The 19141-nt window shown below is 46.9% G+C and overlaps 2 protein-coding genes across 14 annotated transcripts in view; both read right to left on the bottom strand.

Moving 5' to 3' along the window:
* Positions 1-13587, bottom strand: part of RFWD3 (ring finger and WD repeat domain 3) — a 65499-nt gene extending 51912 nt beyond the window's left edge. For 2 of the 10 annotated variants that reach the window (XM_073307086.2, XM_078848065.1), the window contains exon 1: positions 12528-12648. Coding sequence is in view for 2 of the 10 variants with exons in the window: in XM_073307090.2 (XP_073163191.2) it covers positions 5599-5671 (73 nt within the window). In the remaining 8 variants the exon portion in view is untranslated. The other 8 variants (XM_073307084.2, XM_073307089.2, XM_073307085.2 and 5 more) reach the window with 7 other exon arrangements.
* A 708-nt stretch (positions 13588-14295) lies between these two features.
* Positions 14296-19141, bottom strand: part of MLKL (mixed lineage kinase domain like pseudokinase) — a 28264-nt gene continuing 23418 nt past the window's right edge. For 3 of the 4 annotated variants that reach the window (XM_078848066.1, XM_073307093.1, XM_073307094.1), the window contains one exon: positions 16770-16905. In XM_078848066.1, the coding sequence (XP_078704192.1) occupies positions 16853-16905 (53 nt within the window). In that variant the 3' untranslated portion in view covers positions 16770-16852. Of the gene's footprint in view, positions 16906-19141 lie in introns of all 4 variants that reach the window. The other variant, XM_078848067.1, reaches the window with a different exon arrangement.

Genomic DNA, 19141 nt, shown 5'->3' with positions numbered 1-19141 from the left:
TTCCTGGTATCTTTGTTAGCTAATACGTATTTACAGATTATTTTTGTATTTTGGGGTAGAGATTTTGGCAGATGCTACGTATTTAAACCCCCCTTAAAAATAATAATAATAATAAAAAAGAGTGCTACATTAGTCTACAGTGCTTAACAAATAATAATATATATGGCCCTTAGTATCTTTAATCTATGATCTCAAAGGACGTATCTGAGCATCTCAATATGATCATCATCACAGAAATGGCTGTAAATAAATATTAATAGAGCACCACACACATGGCAGAGGACTCACAATGTTCATTTTTGGGATAGATTTCTTTTTTTTTCTCTTTTTTTAATAAATAGAGTTTCCTAGTAAATGAATGAGATTCAGTTAAGGTAACAAGTTCACCATGAACCTCACCTGGCTGCGCCATCTATTGTGCATATACCACCTTACGTTCACTAGTATTGCATAAACCTAAGCAGTATACTCTAGCAATACCTCCAATCAGGACACTGTTGATACATCAGCCCCTTTATATGCCATATGTAGGTACATACTCCTATTGAGAGTGAATTTCATTGCAAAATTTCATATATATCAATGTAGGGTTTTTGGAAGCAGGAATGTTAGTTAAAAACAATCATATTAAAAACTCAGGAAATGCAGATTTCTGATTAACTCTCAAGAATGAGCATACAGACTACTTTAACTCTGTTCCCATAGCTATGCTTTAAAAAATTAAGGAACTTGTTAGGATATAGATATTCAGGCCTGTCTGTAAAGGCCTATACTCTAAGAATTTAGGTGTATTCTTATCACTTGGCTAGTTATAGAGGTATAAAAGAAAGAATCAAAATCACTGTCTGCCAGTGTAAGGGCCTTCTCTTACTGTGACAGTCTGAGGCCCTGTTCTTAGGCTAAGGCCTTTGGCTAAGCCATAAGCTGGGAAGCGACCGGTCACATCCTCACATTTCAACCTAGTCACATTGAAATAAGGTGCTATTGGGCTGTTAGGAATACAATCCTGTCCTGATAATGCCGATCGCCTCCAGAGAAAGGGAAGTGCCTAGAAGATGTAAAAGGAAACTTAGTTTGATAGCATCCTGTCTGGCAAGAACCCACTTATCAATAGCTGGGATGTGAAATCCTCCCTTTTGTATTGTTTTGCCATTATAGTTCCCACTTTGCTATTGTTTGTCTGTATAATCTCGGTCTGGTTCTGTGATTGTTCCTGTCTGCTGTATAATTAATTTTGCTGGGTGTAAACTAATTAAGGTGGTGGGATATAATTGGTTACATAATCATGTTACAATATGTTAGGATTGGTTAGTCAAATTTCAGGAAAATGATGGTTAAGTTATAGCTAAGCAGAACTCAAGTTTTACTGTACAGTCTGCAGTCAGTCAGGAAGTGAGTGTGTGTCGGGGAAATGGGAACAGGGAATGGGGGTGAAGAAATTGGAATCATGTTTAGCTAAAGGGAACAGGGACACAGGTAAGGCTCTGTGGTGTCAGAGCTGGGAAGAGGGACATTAAGGAAGGAAACTGGAATCATGCTTGCTGGAAGTTCACCCCAATAAACATTGAATTGTTTGCACCTTTGGACTTCGGGTATTGTTGCTTTCTGTTCACGTGAGAAGGACCAGAGAAGTAAGTGGGTGAAGGAATAAGCCACCTAACAGAACTCATTCTATTTTATTTATGGAGACAAGCTGGGTGAGGGAATCTCTTTCAATGGACCAACTTCCGATGGTGAGAGACAAGTCTTTGAGCTTACACAGAGGGTTAGGGTTTTGATTTAGTTGGGGTTGGTCCTGCTGCGAGCAGGGGGTTGGACTAGATCACCTCCCGAGGTCTCTTCCAACCCTAATCTTCTAGGATTCTCCAGTTTCATTATATTAGTGCACACAAAACCACATTGTGACTACGGCGTTTTAGTTCATATTAATTCTGGATTTCTTCATGGTCGTAGAGAGCACAAACAAGAATTTTAGAAATTCCTGGTTAGACAAATAGCATACTTAAGACAATTTATTAAGGGCCCCTGTCAAGGTTTCTTCCCCACTCTGAACTCTAGGGTACAGATATGGGGACCTGCATGAAAGACCCCCTAAGCTTATTCCTACCAACTTAGGTTAAAGACTTCCCCAAGGTACAAACTTTGCCTTGTCCTTGAACTGTATGCTGCCACCACCAAGCGTCTTACACAAAGACCAGGGAAAGAGCCCACTTAGAGTTGTCTTCCCCCAATATATCCCCCCCAAGCCCTACACCCCCTTTCCTGGGGAAGGCTTGATAAGAATCCTCACCAATTTGTACAGGTGAACACAGACCCAAACCCTTGGATCTGAAGAACAATGAAAAATCAATCAGGTTCTTAAAAGAAGAATTTTAATTAAAGAAGAGGTAAAAGAATCACCTCTGTAAAATCAAGATGGTAAATACCTTACAGGGTAATCACACTAAAGCATAGAGAATCCCTCTAGGCAAAACCTTAAGTTACAAAAAGACACAAAAGCAGGAATACACATTCCATTCAGCACAGCTTATTTTACCAGGCATTAAACAAAAGGAAATCTAATGCATTTCTAGCTAGATTACTTACTAATCAATAGGGGCTCTGAGGCTGCATTCCTGATCTGTTCCCGGCAAAAGCATCACACAGAGACAGACACCTTTGTTCCCCCACTCCAGATCTGAAAGTATCTCGTCCTCTCATTGGCCATTTTGGGTCAGGTGCGAGCGAGGTTACCTTAGCTTAACCCTTTACAGGTGAAAGTGTTTTGCCTCTAGCCTGGAGAGATTTTATAGCACTGTATACAGAAAGGTGGTTACCCTTCCCTTTATATTTATGACACGCCCCCCAAATCACAGATAGGGTGAAACACTGGCTGTGATTTTTTCCTGGAGCTCTAGGAGAAAACAGAGTTAATAAGACACATGCACCTCTAAATAGACTACCAACAATATTTTCCACATCTCAAGGACGATTTTAACCAGTTGATTCTGAGAAATTTTCACAGGAGACTGCATCAGCCACTTTGCTAGAAGCTCCTAAAATGTATTGTAAGTTGAAATAAAAATTTGGAGACCTAAACTCCACCGAATAAGTTTTTTGTTATTTCCCTTGGCGGTATGAAGCCACTGTAGCACAGCATGGTCGGTTTGCAGGTGGAAATGCCGTCCCCAAACGTATGGGCGTAGCTTTTCCAGAGCGTAGACAATGGTGTAACATTCCTTTTCACTGATTGACAGCTTCTTGCTTAGAAACACAACAGGACGGAACTCTTGATTTGGTCCTTCCTGCATTAAGACTGCTCCCACACCATGCTCGGATGCATCTGTGGTTACTAGGAACGGTTTGTCAAAGTCTGGAGCCCTTAGCACAGGGTCAGACATGAGTGTCGATTTAAGCTGGTTTAAGGCCCTCTGACACTCTTCAGTCCACTGAACTGCATTTGGCTGTTTCTTTTTGGTTAGGTCTGTCAGTGGGGCAGCGATTTGGCTGTACTGAAGTACAAATCGCCTGTAATATCTGGCCAAGCCTAAGAAGGATTGGACCTGTTTCTTTGACTTTGGGACAGGCCACTTTGGCCTGTAGGTGGTTGACAGTTCCTTGACCCACCTGGTGTCCAAGGTAAGTCACTCTGTTTAGGCCTATTTGACACTTCTTAGCCTTAACAGTTAGTCCTGCCTCCCTTATGCGCTCGAAGACTTTTTGTAGATGTTCCAGGTGATCTGCCCAGGAATCCGAAAATATGGCCACATCATCAAGGTAGGAAACTACATATTCTCCCAGTCCTGCTAGGAGACCATCTACAAGTCTTTGAAAGGTGGCTGGTACATTCTGCAGCCCGAAAGGGAGCACATTAAATTCATACAGCCCGACAGGTGTGATGAAGGCTGACCTTTCCTTGGCGGATTCATCTAGCGGTACCTGCCAGTACCCCTTGGTTAAATCCAAGGTAGAGATGAACTGGGCTCATCCCCGTTTCTCCAATAGTTCATCGGTACGTGGCATTGGATGGTTGTCTGGGCGAGTTACAGCATTTAGCTTACGGTAGTCCATGCAAAAAAGTATCTCCCCATCTGGTTTGGGAACTAGAACCACTGGAGATGCCCATGCACTGCCAGAGGGGCGGATTACATCCATCTGTAGCATATCCTGGATCTCCCAGTCTATAGCAGTTTTAGCTTGAGGAGACACCTGGTAAGGTTGGGCTCTAATTGGGTGAGCATTACCTGTGTCAGTGGAGTGGTATGCCCGTTCAGTCAGCCCTGGGATGGCTGAGAATGTTGGCGCATAGCTAGTGCACAGCTCCTTGATCTGGTATCGCTGCATACGCCCCAGGGTCATGAAGAGGTTCACCTGTTCCACGCCACCATCACTTTTCCCTTCGTAGTAGGCACGTTCAGGCCACTCAGTGTCATCTCCTCCCTGGGCTGTAAACTGACAAACATTTAATTCTCTGGTATAAAAGGACTTTAGAGAATTAATATGGTACACCTTAGGCTTTCGGTTTGAGGTGGGGAATGCTATGAGATAATTAACAGCTCCCAGGCGCTCTTGGACCGTGAATGGCCCTTCCCATAACGCTTTTTATGGGCCTGGAGCACCTTTAAGACCATGCCCTGATCCCCTACTTTGAAGGAAAGCTCTCTGGCATGTTTATCATACTAGGCTTTTTGCTCTTTTTGAGCATCCTTTAGGTTTTCTTTAGCAAGGGCTAAAGAGGTTCAGAGGGTGTTTTGTAGGTTGGTTACAAAGTCCAGAATGTTAGTTCCTGGAGAAGGTGTAAATCCCTCCCATTGCTGCTTCACCAACTGCAATGGCCCCTTAACCTCGTGATCATATACGAGTTCAAATGGTGAAAACCTAAACTGGGATGGGGCACAGCTCTGTAGGCAAAGAGCAACCACTGCAACCCTAGGTCCCAATCATTGGAGCACTCATTTACGAATTTACGTATCATGGCCCCCAAAGTTCCATTAAACTTCTCCACCATGCCATTTGTTTGATGATGGTAAGGGGTAGCAACCAAGCGATTCACCCCATGAGCTTCCCAAAGACTTTCCATAGTTCCTGCCAAGAAATTAGTTCCTGCATTTGTGAGGATGTCGGAGGCCCCACCTACCCTGGCAAAAATGTCCGTTAGTGCCCGACACACACTTTTAGTCCTCGTGTTGCTTAGAGTTACTGCTTCTGGCCATCGGGTAGCAAAATCCATGAAAGTCAGTATGTACTGCTTTCCTCTGGGTGTCTTTCGGAGAAGGACCCAGAATACCCACAGCTACTCGCTGAAATGGAACCTCAATGATGGCGAGTGGCTGGAGAGGGGCTTTGACCTGGAATTGGGGTTTTCCCACTCTTTGGCACACCTCAGAAGACCGGACATAGGTAGAAACATCCTTGCCCATTCCCTCACAGTGGAACGACTTTCCCAAATGGTCTTTGGTTCTGTTCACCCCAGCATGGCCACTAGGATGATTGTGGGCTAAGCTTAATAGCTTTCTGCACTACTTAGTTGGAACTACCAACTGTCTCTGAGGATGCCAGTTTTCCTGGTGTCCACCAGAAAGAGTTTTCTTGTATAAAAGTCTTCTTTCTACAACAAACCTGGATCAATTAGAAGAGCTGAGAGGCGGTGGGTTGCACCGTGCCACTGTCCAAGCTCTCTGCAGGCTTTCATCTGCTTCCTGTTCAGTCTGGAACCGTTCCCTTGATGCTGGAGACATCAGTTCCTCATTGGATTGTGGGCCTGGGCTTGGTCCCTCGGGAAGCGATGCAGGTGATGGGGCTGTTTCCGTTGACTGTGAACCGCTCTCCGCTGGTGCACTATGTTGGGGTTCAGGCTCTGGCTGAGCCTCTTGTGTAGGGTTATCTGCTGCTGCCGCCGGTGCAGGTTCGGTGGGGCCTTCTGGTGTTGGGGTTGCAAGTACTGGATTCAGTGCTGCCAATGGTTCTGGTGCGGGTTGTTCTGCCGGTTCCGGTTCTGGCTCTGTCTGGGTCTCTGGGACTGGATCCACTACTGCTGTTGCAGACGTGGGCATGGGGTCCGGTTCCACCATCCCTGACTAGGTCCTGGTAGAAGTTTCCGGACTACAGCTAGGTGTGACAGCTTGCTTAGCCTGGCTGCGGGTGACCATTCCCACCCTCTTGGCTAGCTTCACATGATTGGCCAAGTCTTCCCCCAACAGCATGGGGTTGGGATAATCATCATAGACTGCAAAAGTCCATGTTCCTGACCAGCCCTTGTACTGGACCGGCAACTTGGCTGTAGGCAAGTCCAAAGAGTTTGACTTGAAGGGTTGAATCGTCACTTGGACCTCTGGGTCGATTAAATGGGGTCCACTAAGGAAGTATGGAAAGCCGACACTTGTGCTCCATTGTCCCTCCACGCTGTGACCTTCTTCCTGCCCACACTCACAGTTTCCCTCCGCTCTGATGGTATCTGGGAACTATCGGGGCCTGAGAACCTCTGGTGTGATTCCGGTGCAACGAACTGTAATTTGTTGCGGTTCTTGGGGCAGTTGGCCTTTACATGCCCCAGCTTGTTACATTTAAAACATCGTCCAGCTGATGGGTCACTGGGGCGAGGTGGGTTGCTGGAGAACGGTGTGGCGGGACGATAAGGTATCTGGAGTGTTCCTTGGGGTGTAGTTGGAGCCTTGGGCTGCCCCTGGTAGTAGGGTGTGGTCTGAGGTTGTCCCTTCTTGTATCCGCTCCAACTGCGACCAGGGTTGTTGTTCTCTCCTCTCGTTTTGTTCCGGTTTGCCCCGCCTCTCTGGCGGTCTGGGACTGCTCGTATTGATCAGCATAAGAAGCAAGACTTCCTCCTGAGTCCATTTTCTTATCCCATAAACACTGTTTTATATCATCTTTGGACATATTCAGGAATTGCTCCTGTAACATCAAATCCCGCATTCCTCCAAAGCTCTCCTGTGGGCAGCATCCTGGGCTTTCTTATCGAGTCGTTTTAATTCAACCATTCTCTTTTGCTTCCAGTCTGGTTAACACCAGTTTATGTTGTGCCTTGCTTTCTGTCATCCTAGCCTCTCTGTTTTTAAACTTTCTTTACACCTGAGGGTTAGAAAGAAAAACAACAAAACAAAAACCTGGCTTGGAAAATTTTGCTGTGCTGTAACCTGATATCCCTGCCCCCCCCCTTTTTTTTAAACCTTTCTGATAGTTCTTCTCAGCCTACAGAAAATCCTTTTGTTATGCCTGCTGCTCTGTCCCCCAGGCAGACAGACTCTACAGCTGCAATCACCTTTTACAAAACCTTTTAAAATCATGCTGTCCTTCTGGTTCAAAATGATCCCGCCGCTCTGCCACCATGTCAAAGTTCCTTCCCCACTCTGAACTCTAGGGTACAGATAGAGGGTCTTTCATGCAGGTCCCCACAAGCTGATTCTTACCAGCTTAGGTTAAAAACTTCCTCAGGGTACAAACTTTGCCTTGTCCTTGAACCGTATGCTGCCACCACCAAGCGTCTTACACAAAGACCAGGGAAAGAGCCCACTTGGAGTAGTCTTCCCCCAATATATCCCCCCAAGCCCTACACCCCTTTCCTGGGGAAGGCTTGATAAGAATCCTCACCAATTTGTACAGGTGAACACAGACCCAAACCCTTGGATCTGAAGAACAATGAAAAATCAATCAGGTTCTTAAAAGAAGAATTTTAATTAAAGGTAAAAGAATCACCTCTGTAAAATCAGGATGGTAAATACCTTACAGGGTAATCACATCCAAAACACAGAGAATCCCTCTAGGCAAAACCTTAAGTTACAAAAAGACACGAAAGCAGGAATATACATTCCATTCAGCACAGCTTATTTTACCAGGCATTAAACAAAAGGAAATCTAATGCATTTCTAGCTAGATTACTTACTAACAGGGGTTGTGAGGCTGCATTCCTGATCTGTTCCCGGCAAAAGCATCACACAGACAGACAGACACCCTTTGTTCCCCCACTCCAGATCTGAAAGTATCTCGTCCTCTCATTGGTCATTTTGGGTCAGGTGCCAACGAGGTTACCTTAGTTTCTTAACCCTTTACAGGTGAAAGGGTTTTGCCAGCAGGAATTTTATAGCACTGTATACAGGAAGGTGGTTACCCTTTCCTTTATATTTATGACAGCTCCAATTCTGCAGGATATTGAGGGCACTCTGCACTTTTCTGGAGGTACTCAGAACCTCTCTGATCAGGCTCAATGATCCCAGATGTCATGTCATTAGGCAGCTCTAATGTCTCTCCATATACACACTACATACATGCTACCCAGGATCCTGAAATTAATGTACTTACAGGGAGAAAGCAAAGATTAGCACTGCAAAAGCATAGCACACTTTGTTTTACACAAATCTCTCTCATACGAACTAGAAGATCAACGCTCTATGTTGCACATTTGAGATTCTCTCCATGCAAAGGAGAGAAGATGGGAGGCTGGTATTTCTACAAAGGATAGAAAGGTATGGCAGTTTGGGTCTTTGAGAATTGCAACATTGCATGTCCTGTGTTTCTTATAGCTTGTCTGTTTTAATACTAAGGTTCTTGAAAGGCAATATGTATTAAATCTACATATACATTCCTGCAACCTTAACTTATCCAACAAAAAACTTTACCTTTAAATAATGACAGGTTCCAGAGTTGCAGCTGTGTTAGTCTCTAAGGTGCCACAAGTACTCCTGTTCTTTGTGCGGATACAGACTAACAAATTTATTACAGCCCATGAAAGCTTATGCTCTAATAAATTTGTTAGTCTCTAAGGTGCCACAAGTACTCCTGTTCTTTTTACCTTCAAAGTTAATTCAACTGAATTAAACAGTCTCAATTCATACAAGTGTATGTAGAGGAATAGGATGGAATCCTCTTCTATATGATATAACTTCGGCTATATAATACGGATGATTCCATTTTAGAATAAAGGAATCCATAGTGAAATTCAAACAATATTTTAAATAAGTTGTCTTAGAGGGAAAATATAAAAACTTGTTAGATCAGGCATATCCTTTATGACACTTGCTATTTTCTTTAATGCAATCCAAACACTGCCTCAATAGGACTTTGAAACACTCAGTGTTGTAAATATTTTAAACTCCTCTTCAGTAAGAGGAAGTTCTCAGCTTGACCAATGCAGAAAAGTTACTATGTTAAAATAAGTTTCAGAGTAGCAGCCATGTTAGTCTGATTCGCAAAAAGAAAAGGAGTACTTGTGGCACCTTAGAGAAATGCTCAAATAAATCTGTTACTCTAAGGTGCCACAAGTACTCCTCTTCTTTTTATGTTAAAATACAAATTCCATGGCTTTTGCTGTATCCTGCAAGACATGACTAGATTAGACCATCAACCTAGAAATGAATTTCATCTTAAAGTTAAGTCTACCAACCTGTTGTGAAGAGCCTGTACAATGTAAACACAGAAGGCCTGGCAGAGCTAACTCCATGTCACTTCAAAAGTCACTTCTATCTCAGAAACTGATTGAAGCTAAGTAACTGCATGTAAGAACAGGCACATGGAATACAAATGTTAGGAAAAACTCCCTATATTTTCCACTGACCGTGATATGTAATTTTAGCTACCTTTAGAAAGGGAGAATTGAGCACCACACATAGAAAAATAGAATATTAGGGTTGGAAGAGACCTCAGGAGGTCATCTAGTCCAATCCCCTGCTCAAGGCAGGACCAACAGTTGTTTATCATCTGTCCAATGGATATTTCAGTGCAGCCAGCTAGCACTGAAATACTTCAACAAAGTTACTTTGGCACTCTGACATTGCACTCCATGTTTTATTGAAATAAGCTAATGAGTGCGAATATAATGTAACTGGAATAGGTTTCATGCAAATGGTCTCTTTTAAGGTATCATTACCAAGCTTATAATCTACTGTGTTATTCCTATTTGTAGGGTTCATCCTATTTGAAGGGTTTCTACAGGTATGTTACCAACAAAAAGGTGGTCAGGGAAAGTGTGGGCCTCTTACTGAATGGGGGAGGCAACCTAGTGACAGAGGATGTGGAAAAAGCCAATGTACTCAGAGCTTTTTTTGCCTCTGTCTTCACGAACAAGGTCAGCTCCCAGACTACTGCACTGGGCAGCACAGTATGCGGAGGTGATGACCAGCCCTCTGTGGAGAAAGAAGTGGTTCGGGACTATTTAGAAAAGCTGGACAAGCACAAGTCCATGGGGCCAGATGCACTGCATCGGAGGCTGCTAAAAGAGTTAGCAGACGTGATTGCAGAGCCATTGGCCATTATCTTTGAAAACTCATGGCGAGCGAGGGAAGTCCCGGACGACTGGAAAAAGGCTAATGTAGTGCCCATCTTTAAAAACGGGAAGGAGGAGGATCCGGGGAACAACAGGCCAGTCAGTCTCACCTCAGTCCCTGGAAAAATCATGGAGCAGGTTTTCAAGGAATCAACTTTGAAGCACTTAGAGGAGAGGAAAGTGATCAGGAACAGTCAGCATGGATTCACCAAGGGCAAGTCATGCCTGACTAACCTAATTGCTTTCTATGATGAGATAGCTGGCTCTGTGGATGAGGGGAAAGCAGTGGATATATTGTTCCTTGACTTTAGCAAAGCTTTTGATACGGTCTCCCACAGTACTCTTGCCAGAAAGTTAAAGAAGTATGGGCTAGGTGAATGGATAGAAAGATGGCTAGATGGTCAGACTCAACAGGTAGTGAGCAATGGCTCCATGTCTAGCTGGCAGCCGGTATCAAGTGGAGTGCCCCAGGGGTCGATCTTGGGGCCGGTTTTGTTCAGTATCTTCATTTATGATCTGGAGGATGGCGTGGATTGCACCCTCAGCAAGTTTGCAGATGACACTAAACTGGGAGGAGTGGTAGATATGCAGGAGGGTAGGGACATGATACAGAGGGACCTAGACAAATTAGAGGATTGGGCCAGAAGAAATCTGATGAGGTTCAACAAGGACAAGTGCAGAGTCCTGCACTTAGGAAGGAAGAATCCCATGCACCGCTACAGACTAAGGACCAAATGGCTTGGCAGCAGTTCTGCAGAAAAGGATCTCAGGTGGACAAGAAGCTGGACAGGAGTCAACAATGTGCCTTTGTTGCCAAGAAGGCTAAAGGCATTTTGGGCTGTAGGAGTATTGCCAGCAGATCGAGAGACGTGATCATTCTCCTCTATTCGGCATTGGTGAGGCCTCATCTGGAGTACTGTGTCCAGTTTTGGGCCCCCCACTATAAGAAGGATGTGGAAAAATTGGAAAAGTCCAGCAGAGGGCAATAAAAATGATTAGGGGGCTGAAGCACATGACTTATGAGGAGAGGCTGAGGGAACTGGTGTTATTTGGTCTGCAGAAGAGAAGAATGAGGGGGGATTTGATAGCAGGCTTCAACTACCTGAAGCGAGTTTCCAAAGAGGATGGATCTAGACTGTTCTCAGTGGTAGCAGACGACAGAACAAGTAGTAATGGTCTCAAGTTGCAGTGGGGGAGGTTTAGGTTGGATATTAGGAAAAACTTTTTGATTAGGAGGGTGGTGAAGCACTGGAATGCGTTACCTAGGGAGGTGGTGGAATCGCCTTCCTTTGAAGTTTTTAAGCCCGGGCTTGACAAAGCCCTGGCTGGGATGATTTAATTGGGGATTAGGTTCTCCTTTGAGCAGGTGGTTGGACTAGATGACCTTCCGAGGTTCCTTCCAACCCTGATATTCTATGATTCTATGTATGTATCATTCTTGTATACAAAACTAGAAATATCAAGTATTACTCTAAAGTCCTATTATAACTATGCAAAGTGTGGGCCATTAATAATGGCTTGGTATCTTGATGGCTCCCATTAACCAGGACAATTGGTTGTAAACGGCTCTATTTACTCCCAAACCTTCCTGGCAGGCCAACCCTGAAAGAATGGAGAATGAGGTCTTACAGTGACACATGATCATGTCACCTGATTGATTTTCAGTGTCCTAAAAAACAGGGATTTGGTCCGTGCTCACTTTGTTAACCTGTTGGTTGGTAGATTATTCTCAAGCCTCCCCAGGAAGGGGGGTGAAGGGGGGGGAGATAGGGCTCCAAGTGGCCCCTCCCTGAATGTTTGTTTAAATCACTTGCTGGTGGTGGCAGCCATACCGCCCAAGGACAAGGAAAGGATTCGTGCCTTGGGGAAGTTTTTAACCCACGCTGGTGGAATACAAGCTTAGGGGGTCTTTCCTGCGGGTCCCCACATCTGTACCCCAGAGTCAGAGTGGGGAGGGAGCCCGGACAGACACAGCCAGCCCAGGCTCCGCTCAAACCCCACCAGCCAGCAGGGGGCGAGCAGCCACCGCACGGTCCCCCACCGTCGGTTCGCCCCCAGGCCCCCAGAGCCCGCAGGGCCCCGATCGTCGGCTGCAGGGCCAGGCGCAGGGCCCGCCGTACGGGGCGCCCGATCCGCCTCCAGGGGCCGCGCACCGCTCGGCGACGGGCCCGCGGACGTTACTGGCCGGCCTGGGGGCGCTGCGAGGGGGAGAGCCCGGGGGCCCCCACGGGGCACAGTGCGTCCGCGCAGGCCCGGGCCCCGGGGGCGCCGCACTCACCTGCAGCCGCGGGAGCGGGCAGGCTCGAGTTACCAACCGCCCCTAGAGAGGCGCCATGGCCTCCCGCCCAGCTCAATCTCCCCGCCGGCGCCCGACAGCCCGCCCCGCGGCCTCATTGGTGGCTACCGCCCTCCCTGGCGTAACCCGTATTTCTATTGGGCGGTGTAATCTTACGTTATCAGCTCTTATTGGACACATTGGCTGCCAGTTTAGCGGGGGGGGGAACGAGAAAACTCAGGCGCTCCATTTTTATTGGCCACAAGTCTGTCAATCACCTGGAGTGGGGGCGAGAATTCCGCCTGTGCCCCTTTGTGACTAGATGATCGGCCTGTCGATCAGAGGAAAAAGGAAGAGGCGGGACAAGGCCTCAGGAAGCACCTTTTGACGGGAGCAATGAACTGCCTGTCAAATAAAAAGAAGGGGAAAGGAGCAAGTTCGAACGTTGTTGGCGGTAGAAAAGGCGCCGGGGGGGAGGGGCTAGAACCCCCAGCCTCATCCCGCCCTCAGGGCCGAGGGGGAAAGGGGGCAGGGCCCAGGAGATAGCCACCGGCGAGAGCGCCTCTCCCGGCATGCAGCGCGCCCGGCGGGCAGCGGTAGCTCCCGGCATGCCCCGCTCTGCCGGAGCGCGCGGCCGAGGTGAGGCCTCCCCGCAGCGCTCCGCCGCCGAGCCGCCCCCGCAGGCAGCCGGGGCTGGGCCCGTCCGCCGCGCGGCCGGAAGCGGGAGTGACGCCGCCGCACCCCGGGCAGAGCTGGCGCTGGCGGCTGGGCGGGTTCCTCCGGCGGGGCAGCGCCTCCGTTGGCGCGAGTCCGGCCGCCGCCCCGTCGGGGCCCTGGCGGGCGGGCAGGGGCCTGAGGCCGCTCGCGCGTGGCTTCCTTACCGGCCGCTTTTCTCCGCCGGCCCGGCCAGCGGGAGCCCAGTCGCTCCCCAGGTTCTGCTTCTGCGGCTCCTCAGCTGCTGCTCGCCGTTTCCTGCCGAGTCGGAGCGGCTGCCCGACCCCCAGCGTGGCCGGCCGCGCGCGAACGTGGCCTCGGAGCCCTGGCCGCTGGCGGCCACGAGGCTGAATCATAGAATCTCAGGGTTGGAAGGGACCCCAGAAGGTCATCCAGTCCAACCCCCTGCTCAAAGCAGGACCAATTCCCAGTTAAATCATCCCAGCCAGGGCTTTGTCAAGGGTTGTGCTGCGTGCGTCTCAACGGAACGTCTAAAATGTCCCTAAACTCCCCGCTAAATTGCTACGGCCGGGGGCCCATGCCGCACTTCTTAAAGTGGTTCAAGACCTAGGGATGCGAAGCAGCGTGTGGAAGCGAATGACTCTTATTATTTATTGAGAGGCTGTAACACACAGTTGTGGACTTTCCAAATATAAAAAAGTGCCAACTTTTTCTTCTTTAAAATTGAGGTACAGCTCTGCTCTCTTTCTGTTGGCGCCATCCCCTTGCAAGGTTAGCCTCCGCTGGGAGAGTGGGTAAGGTGATTTTTGGCAAGGGACTCCCAAGTTGAGAGAATTTGTTTGGGAGGGTTAACAAATGTATTTGATGCTAAGCTTCGAGGAAAACACTTTCAGGACTTTGCAGGAGCTGAATTTAGATTTCCTGATGATAGGCACCTTTATAAATAAATATGATCAGTGCCCACCAGTCCAGTATTCCCACCAAGGAATTGTGACATCGGCTCCTTTGCACAGTCAGAGCCAGAATCATTTTTTTTCCCCATGGGTCACAGCAGGAGGCATCATTGGTTTTAGTTTGGAACTATTTTTAATTGGGCTGAAACAACACTAACTGAGGAAGAGTAGAGTGCACAAACAGAGGGAGAGCAAAAGTAATTAATTTAAAATAATTTATTTGCTAATTACTCAACCTCCTTGAGGCTTCTATACTGTGGATAACCCTGCACAGGAAATTAATTAAATTTGAGTATTCCTTAAATGCCTGAAGTGTTACTGACAGGTTTCAGAGTAGCAGCCCTGTTACTGACATGCTGCCTCCACCAAATGGCTGCTGCCCTGGCCTGTGTGTCCATGCTGCAGTACTCTGAGTTACCACAAAACTATTGGCACTATTTTGGGGATGGCCAAAGAAGGAAATAATACTGTAAAGAGCTGGCTGGCTGTGTGAAGTTAAACTTCTCTGTGTCATGGACCCTATAATGTTAACAGAGATTCTCCCATAGCTCAGTTGTTATGAGCTAGTGCTTTTGGATAAAATCCATCAGAGTTTTAACCCTGTTACCACCATGAAGTTCTGAGTAATCATGCCTAGCAGTATAGTGACAACAAGAGAGTCTCAGGAGTGCCACTGATGTGTTAAAACCTCTGTGTTTTTTATGCTGTTCTGTTTCAAATTCAACAGACAGACTTGGCCATCACTGACAGTTGGTGGTGCCTGATGCGTGGCTACAAGTGCCTCAAATAAAGAACATTTATTTAAAACACACATTTCAATAGCAGCATTAACATACACAGCGCTTTGCAAATGCCTAGATCAACTCCTGCATTTGGAATAGAGTAGCTGGACAGCCTGTGTCTTGATTTTACAAGAATGACCTAATTTCTCAGCTCATTATATTCACATGGGTATTTTGTCCCAAACTCTACTGCCCCTAACCTTCCTAGCACCCAGGGGTTATAATTTCCAAAGGCAGATTGACCTAGGCTACCTGGGGTGCTGATAGTATAGCTATTAAATGTTGTTGCTTTTTCTTGCCTGGGCTCAAATATTTAGTTTTGTCCAACCAGGCAAAGATGGAAATAATTGGCTAAACACTGCTCCACCCTTTTGGAGCAGAGGTGTCTGTCGCAGTGGATCCAGCAAAGGCCAACTCCTAATGTGGGGCAATGAGGGTCTCTCTGCAGGGAGCAGGGACGGGAAGAGGAAGATGATAGTTGAGCTTGGGGTGGGGGACTACTAGGGAGGGGAAGATTCTATACTAGTAGTAAGGATGCCTAGTCTGACATGTGATCCACTGTGTCTCTGGTCATGCAGGCTTCTGCTGCATTCCCCTTTCTCTTGCAGTGCTGGCTCAGAGGTGGACTTGGGTCCCAGATACTTATCCATTGAACTGTGCATGCTTCGAGGGACAGCGGAATGTGGGGCATGCCACAATCTGATGCTGGACTCATCTTACAAGTCTACAGTTTGGAATGTTACAGACTCTATGGCATGCCAGGCCTCACAACGGGGGAGGCATTGTGCTGGAGCTGAACACGAAAGTAGCTGGGCCCCACATAAATTTCTGCTGCTTAGGAAACTAGCTAGTCCACAAGCAGATGTCACGTGGGGCTGGCAACTGTCTAAGCTTTGGGAAAAGTTGCTGGGATACTGTGCCTGGAACGGAGGGGGAGGGGGAGGTTTCTGGCTACTGGGAAATCTAAGTTCACCTCCCACATGGTGGGAACCACCTGACTTTCCTGACCTGCCCTTCTGACACCCCTGCCACCAGCCCCATCCACTCCTGGTTCCCAACTCCTCCCTCCAGCTGGGAAATCAACAGAGGAGAGGCAGGTTCTTCTGGTTGCTGAGTAACAGCCAGCATGGAGGGTCCCCTCAGCTTGGGGTGCTCTGGAAGTTCACCTTGTTTGCGGGAGGAGAGGTACTACAGGACACTGAGGATGAGTATACTAAGTTTAATGTAGGGAGGGGCACTGCAGGGGAAGGGATGGAGGTCAGGAGTCCTTTGAGGGAGAGAGGCTAGAAAGTCATTTGGTTGTTGGGGAAGGGTAAGGGAAGATCACATATGATAACTCCCTCCAGTAACAAACACCTTCAGACTGACCCCCCTACCTAACCTGCTCCCTATCTCAGCTACAAAGCCCCCCTGCAGTGCCAGGGACAAGCACCTGCACCTCAGAGCCTACCACCATTTGCCAAACTCTCTCAAATTTCCACATCAGTATTAGCCCCAAACCTAAAGCCAGCGCTGCAGCTGTCACAGCCTTACCTTGACTCCCCCTACTCTGTTGACAGTACTAAGGGAGCTTCCCTTCAGGATTCTAGGCTGGTCCCCCCTACATGAAATAAAAATGGCTTTCTAATCTTGGGAGCATGCTCAGGAAGGGAGATGTTTAAGTGCTATAAACCATGTCCACAGTAAATTGCTGATGCAAAATTGCAGGCACAACTATTTAAAGGCTCAGAGTTGCACCCTCGAAGTTGGAGGGCAGGTCAAGATGCTGTTTAAAAAAAGCAGAGTATACAGATCTGGCAAAGTGTAACAAACTTCATGCTAGAGTGTCATGGTACACAGGGATGGAGCAGCCCGTGCTTTGCTCCTAAACACGCTTGCCTCTTTTCTTCAAGGGATGCCTTGAGTTTGTGTCTTGTAGCTAGCTTGCTGTATTTATCTTGCCATAGATGGCTATCAGCGAGTCCACAATCTCTGCAGAAGACAAACAGAATTTGTTTTCAGATTAGAATACTCAGATTTTTTTTTCCTGGCAAGATGATTGATACGTACTCAGTAATAGTATACAGGACTATTACTGAGTACGTATCACTGGATCACTTCATTACAGGCTCAACCAAAGAAAATGAAATCTGACTGCTTTATACTGTGCAAGAGCAACAAAAGAGGAATAAGCATGTACAGCAGAGACAGATCCACATGGCGAAGGGATTGGGAGAGGCTGCAGAAAGTTTTTTTTTTTTTTTTTTTTTAAATAATGTAAGCCAGCATGATGGAGCTATCAAGAAGAGAGGGTAATGTAGAATACTAAGCACCTAGGGCCAAATGCCAGAAGGGGCTGACAAATTTGATGTTCTTGAGTGCCCTTTAGTGGCAACTCTCATTATAGTTCTCAGCACAGGAAATTCCCTGGTCAATTATGCTACCGAAAATCTTTGTGCCTTTGGAGAGCATGGTGGATTACTAATGGCAAACCTTAAGGTCTCACTCTTTCCTTACAAAAGACTACTGAAATGGCTAGTGTATATGCCCCATATGGTGGGATGGTAGTGATTTAAAGAAAGTTGCCTCCTGCCTGATACACCGAGTGGGAGGAGGGGACAACTTCCCTATCACACAAGTCTTCATGGACAACAGCGGGTCCCTGCTCCCTTTTGTGCTGCTGCGTCAAGTATAAGAAGGATCGGTCATTTATTTTTGTATGTGCTAAAAGCAACAGCAGTAAGACATTCCCAGAGACAGAACAGCTCCTGCTACTAGGGACCATAAAATTAATAGGCAGCAGGTTTAAAACAAACACAAGAAAGTATTTCTTCACACAACATACAGTCAACCGGTGGAACTGTTTGCCAGAGGATGTTGTGAAGGCCAAGACTATAACAGGGTTCAAAAAAGAATTAGATAAGTTCTTGGAGGCTATTAGCCAGGATGGACAGGGATGGTGTCCCTAGCTTCTTGTTTGCCAGAAGCTGGGAAAGGATGATGGGATGGATCACTTAATGGTACCTGTTCTTTTCATTCCTTCTGGGGCACCTGGCATTGGCCACTGTCTGAAGATAGGTTTCAGAGTAGCAGCCGTGTTAGTCTGTATTCGCAAAAAGAAAAGGAGTACTTGTGGCACCTTAGAGACTAACCAATTTATTTGAGCATAAGCTTTCGTGAGCTACAGCTCACTTCATCGGATGCATTCAGTGGAAAATACAGTGGGGAGATTTTATATACACAGAGAACATGAAACAATGGGTGTTACCATACACATTTTAACCAGAGTGATCACTTAAGGTGAGCTATTACCAGCAGGAGAGCTGGGGGGGCGGGGAAACGAACACCTTTTATAGTGATAATCAAGGTGGGCCAGTGACGTTCTTGTCAACAGCTGGAAATGGCATCCGATGAAATGATCTGTAGCTCACGAAAGCTCATGCTCAAATAAATTGGTTAGTCTCTAAGGTGCCACAAGTCCTCCTTTTCTTTTTGTCTGAAGACAGGATACTGGGCTAGATGGATCTTTGATCTGACCCAGTGTGGCTATTCTGATGTTCTCATATACTGCAGTTTATTGCTCAGAGTGAAAGGCCAAGCCCCAGATTCCATAGCACCAAGGAGCTGCTCTCATCAGAGCACAGTATTTTTGATGCTGTTGATCTCAGAAAACCAGTGTGTTAAGCTGGGGTTTCCCCCAGCTCTGAGTATGGCAGTGACTATGCGAATGAGTAGATTTAATGAGAGGACAGGTATGACTATGCTAACACCCATGTTAAGCCTCTGAACAAGCTCAGTGTGACCTTGATGTGAGCTGGCGGTTCCATAGTTAGCAGAAGTGTCCTCTCCCCTGAAAAACCTGCTTGCTTCCTGGCTGATTATTAAACATTTCATCTTCCTCTCCATTCTTCTGCAGTTTTCCCCTTGTCTGGTCCTTCCTCATTCTCTCATTTCATCCCTTGCTCTTTCATTGTTCTCTATTTCCTCCAGTCTCCATTTCTGATCTCTTCCTTTAATTCCCCATTTCTTCTAGCTCAGCAGTTCTCAAACTGTGGGTTGGGACTCCAAAGTGGGTCATGACCTGATTTTAATGGGGTTGCCAGGGCCAGCATTAGACTTGCTGGGACCCAGGGCTGAAGCACTAGCTCCAGCTCCACCTGGGGGGGCAGGCTAAGGCTGTGGCCCCCTCTCCACCCTACCTGGAGCAGCAGGGCTTGGGCTGCTGCCT

This window comes from Lepidochelys kempii, chromosome 12 (assembly GCF_965140285.1).
Source record: "Lepidochelys kempii isolate rLepKem1 chromosome 12, rLepKem1.hap1, whole genome shotgun sequence".
In the NCBI taxonomy this organism is placed as follows: Eukaryota; Metazoa; Chordata; order Testudines; family Cheloniidae; genus Lepidochelys; species Lepidochelys kempii.
This window is presented reverse-complemented; position numbering and strand designations above follow the sequence as displayed.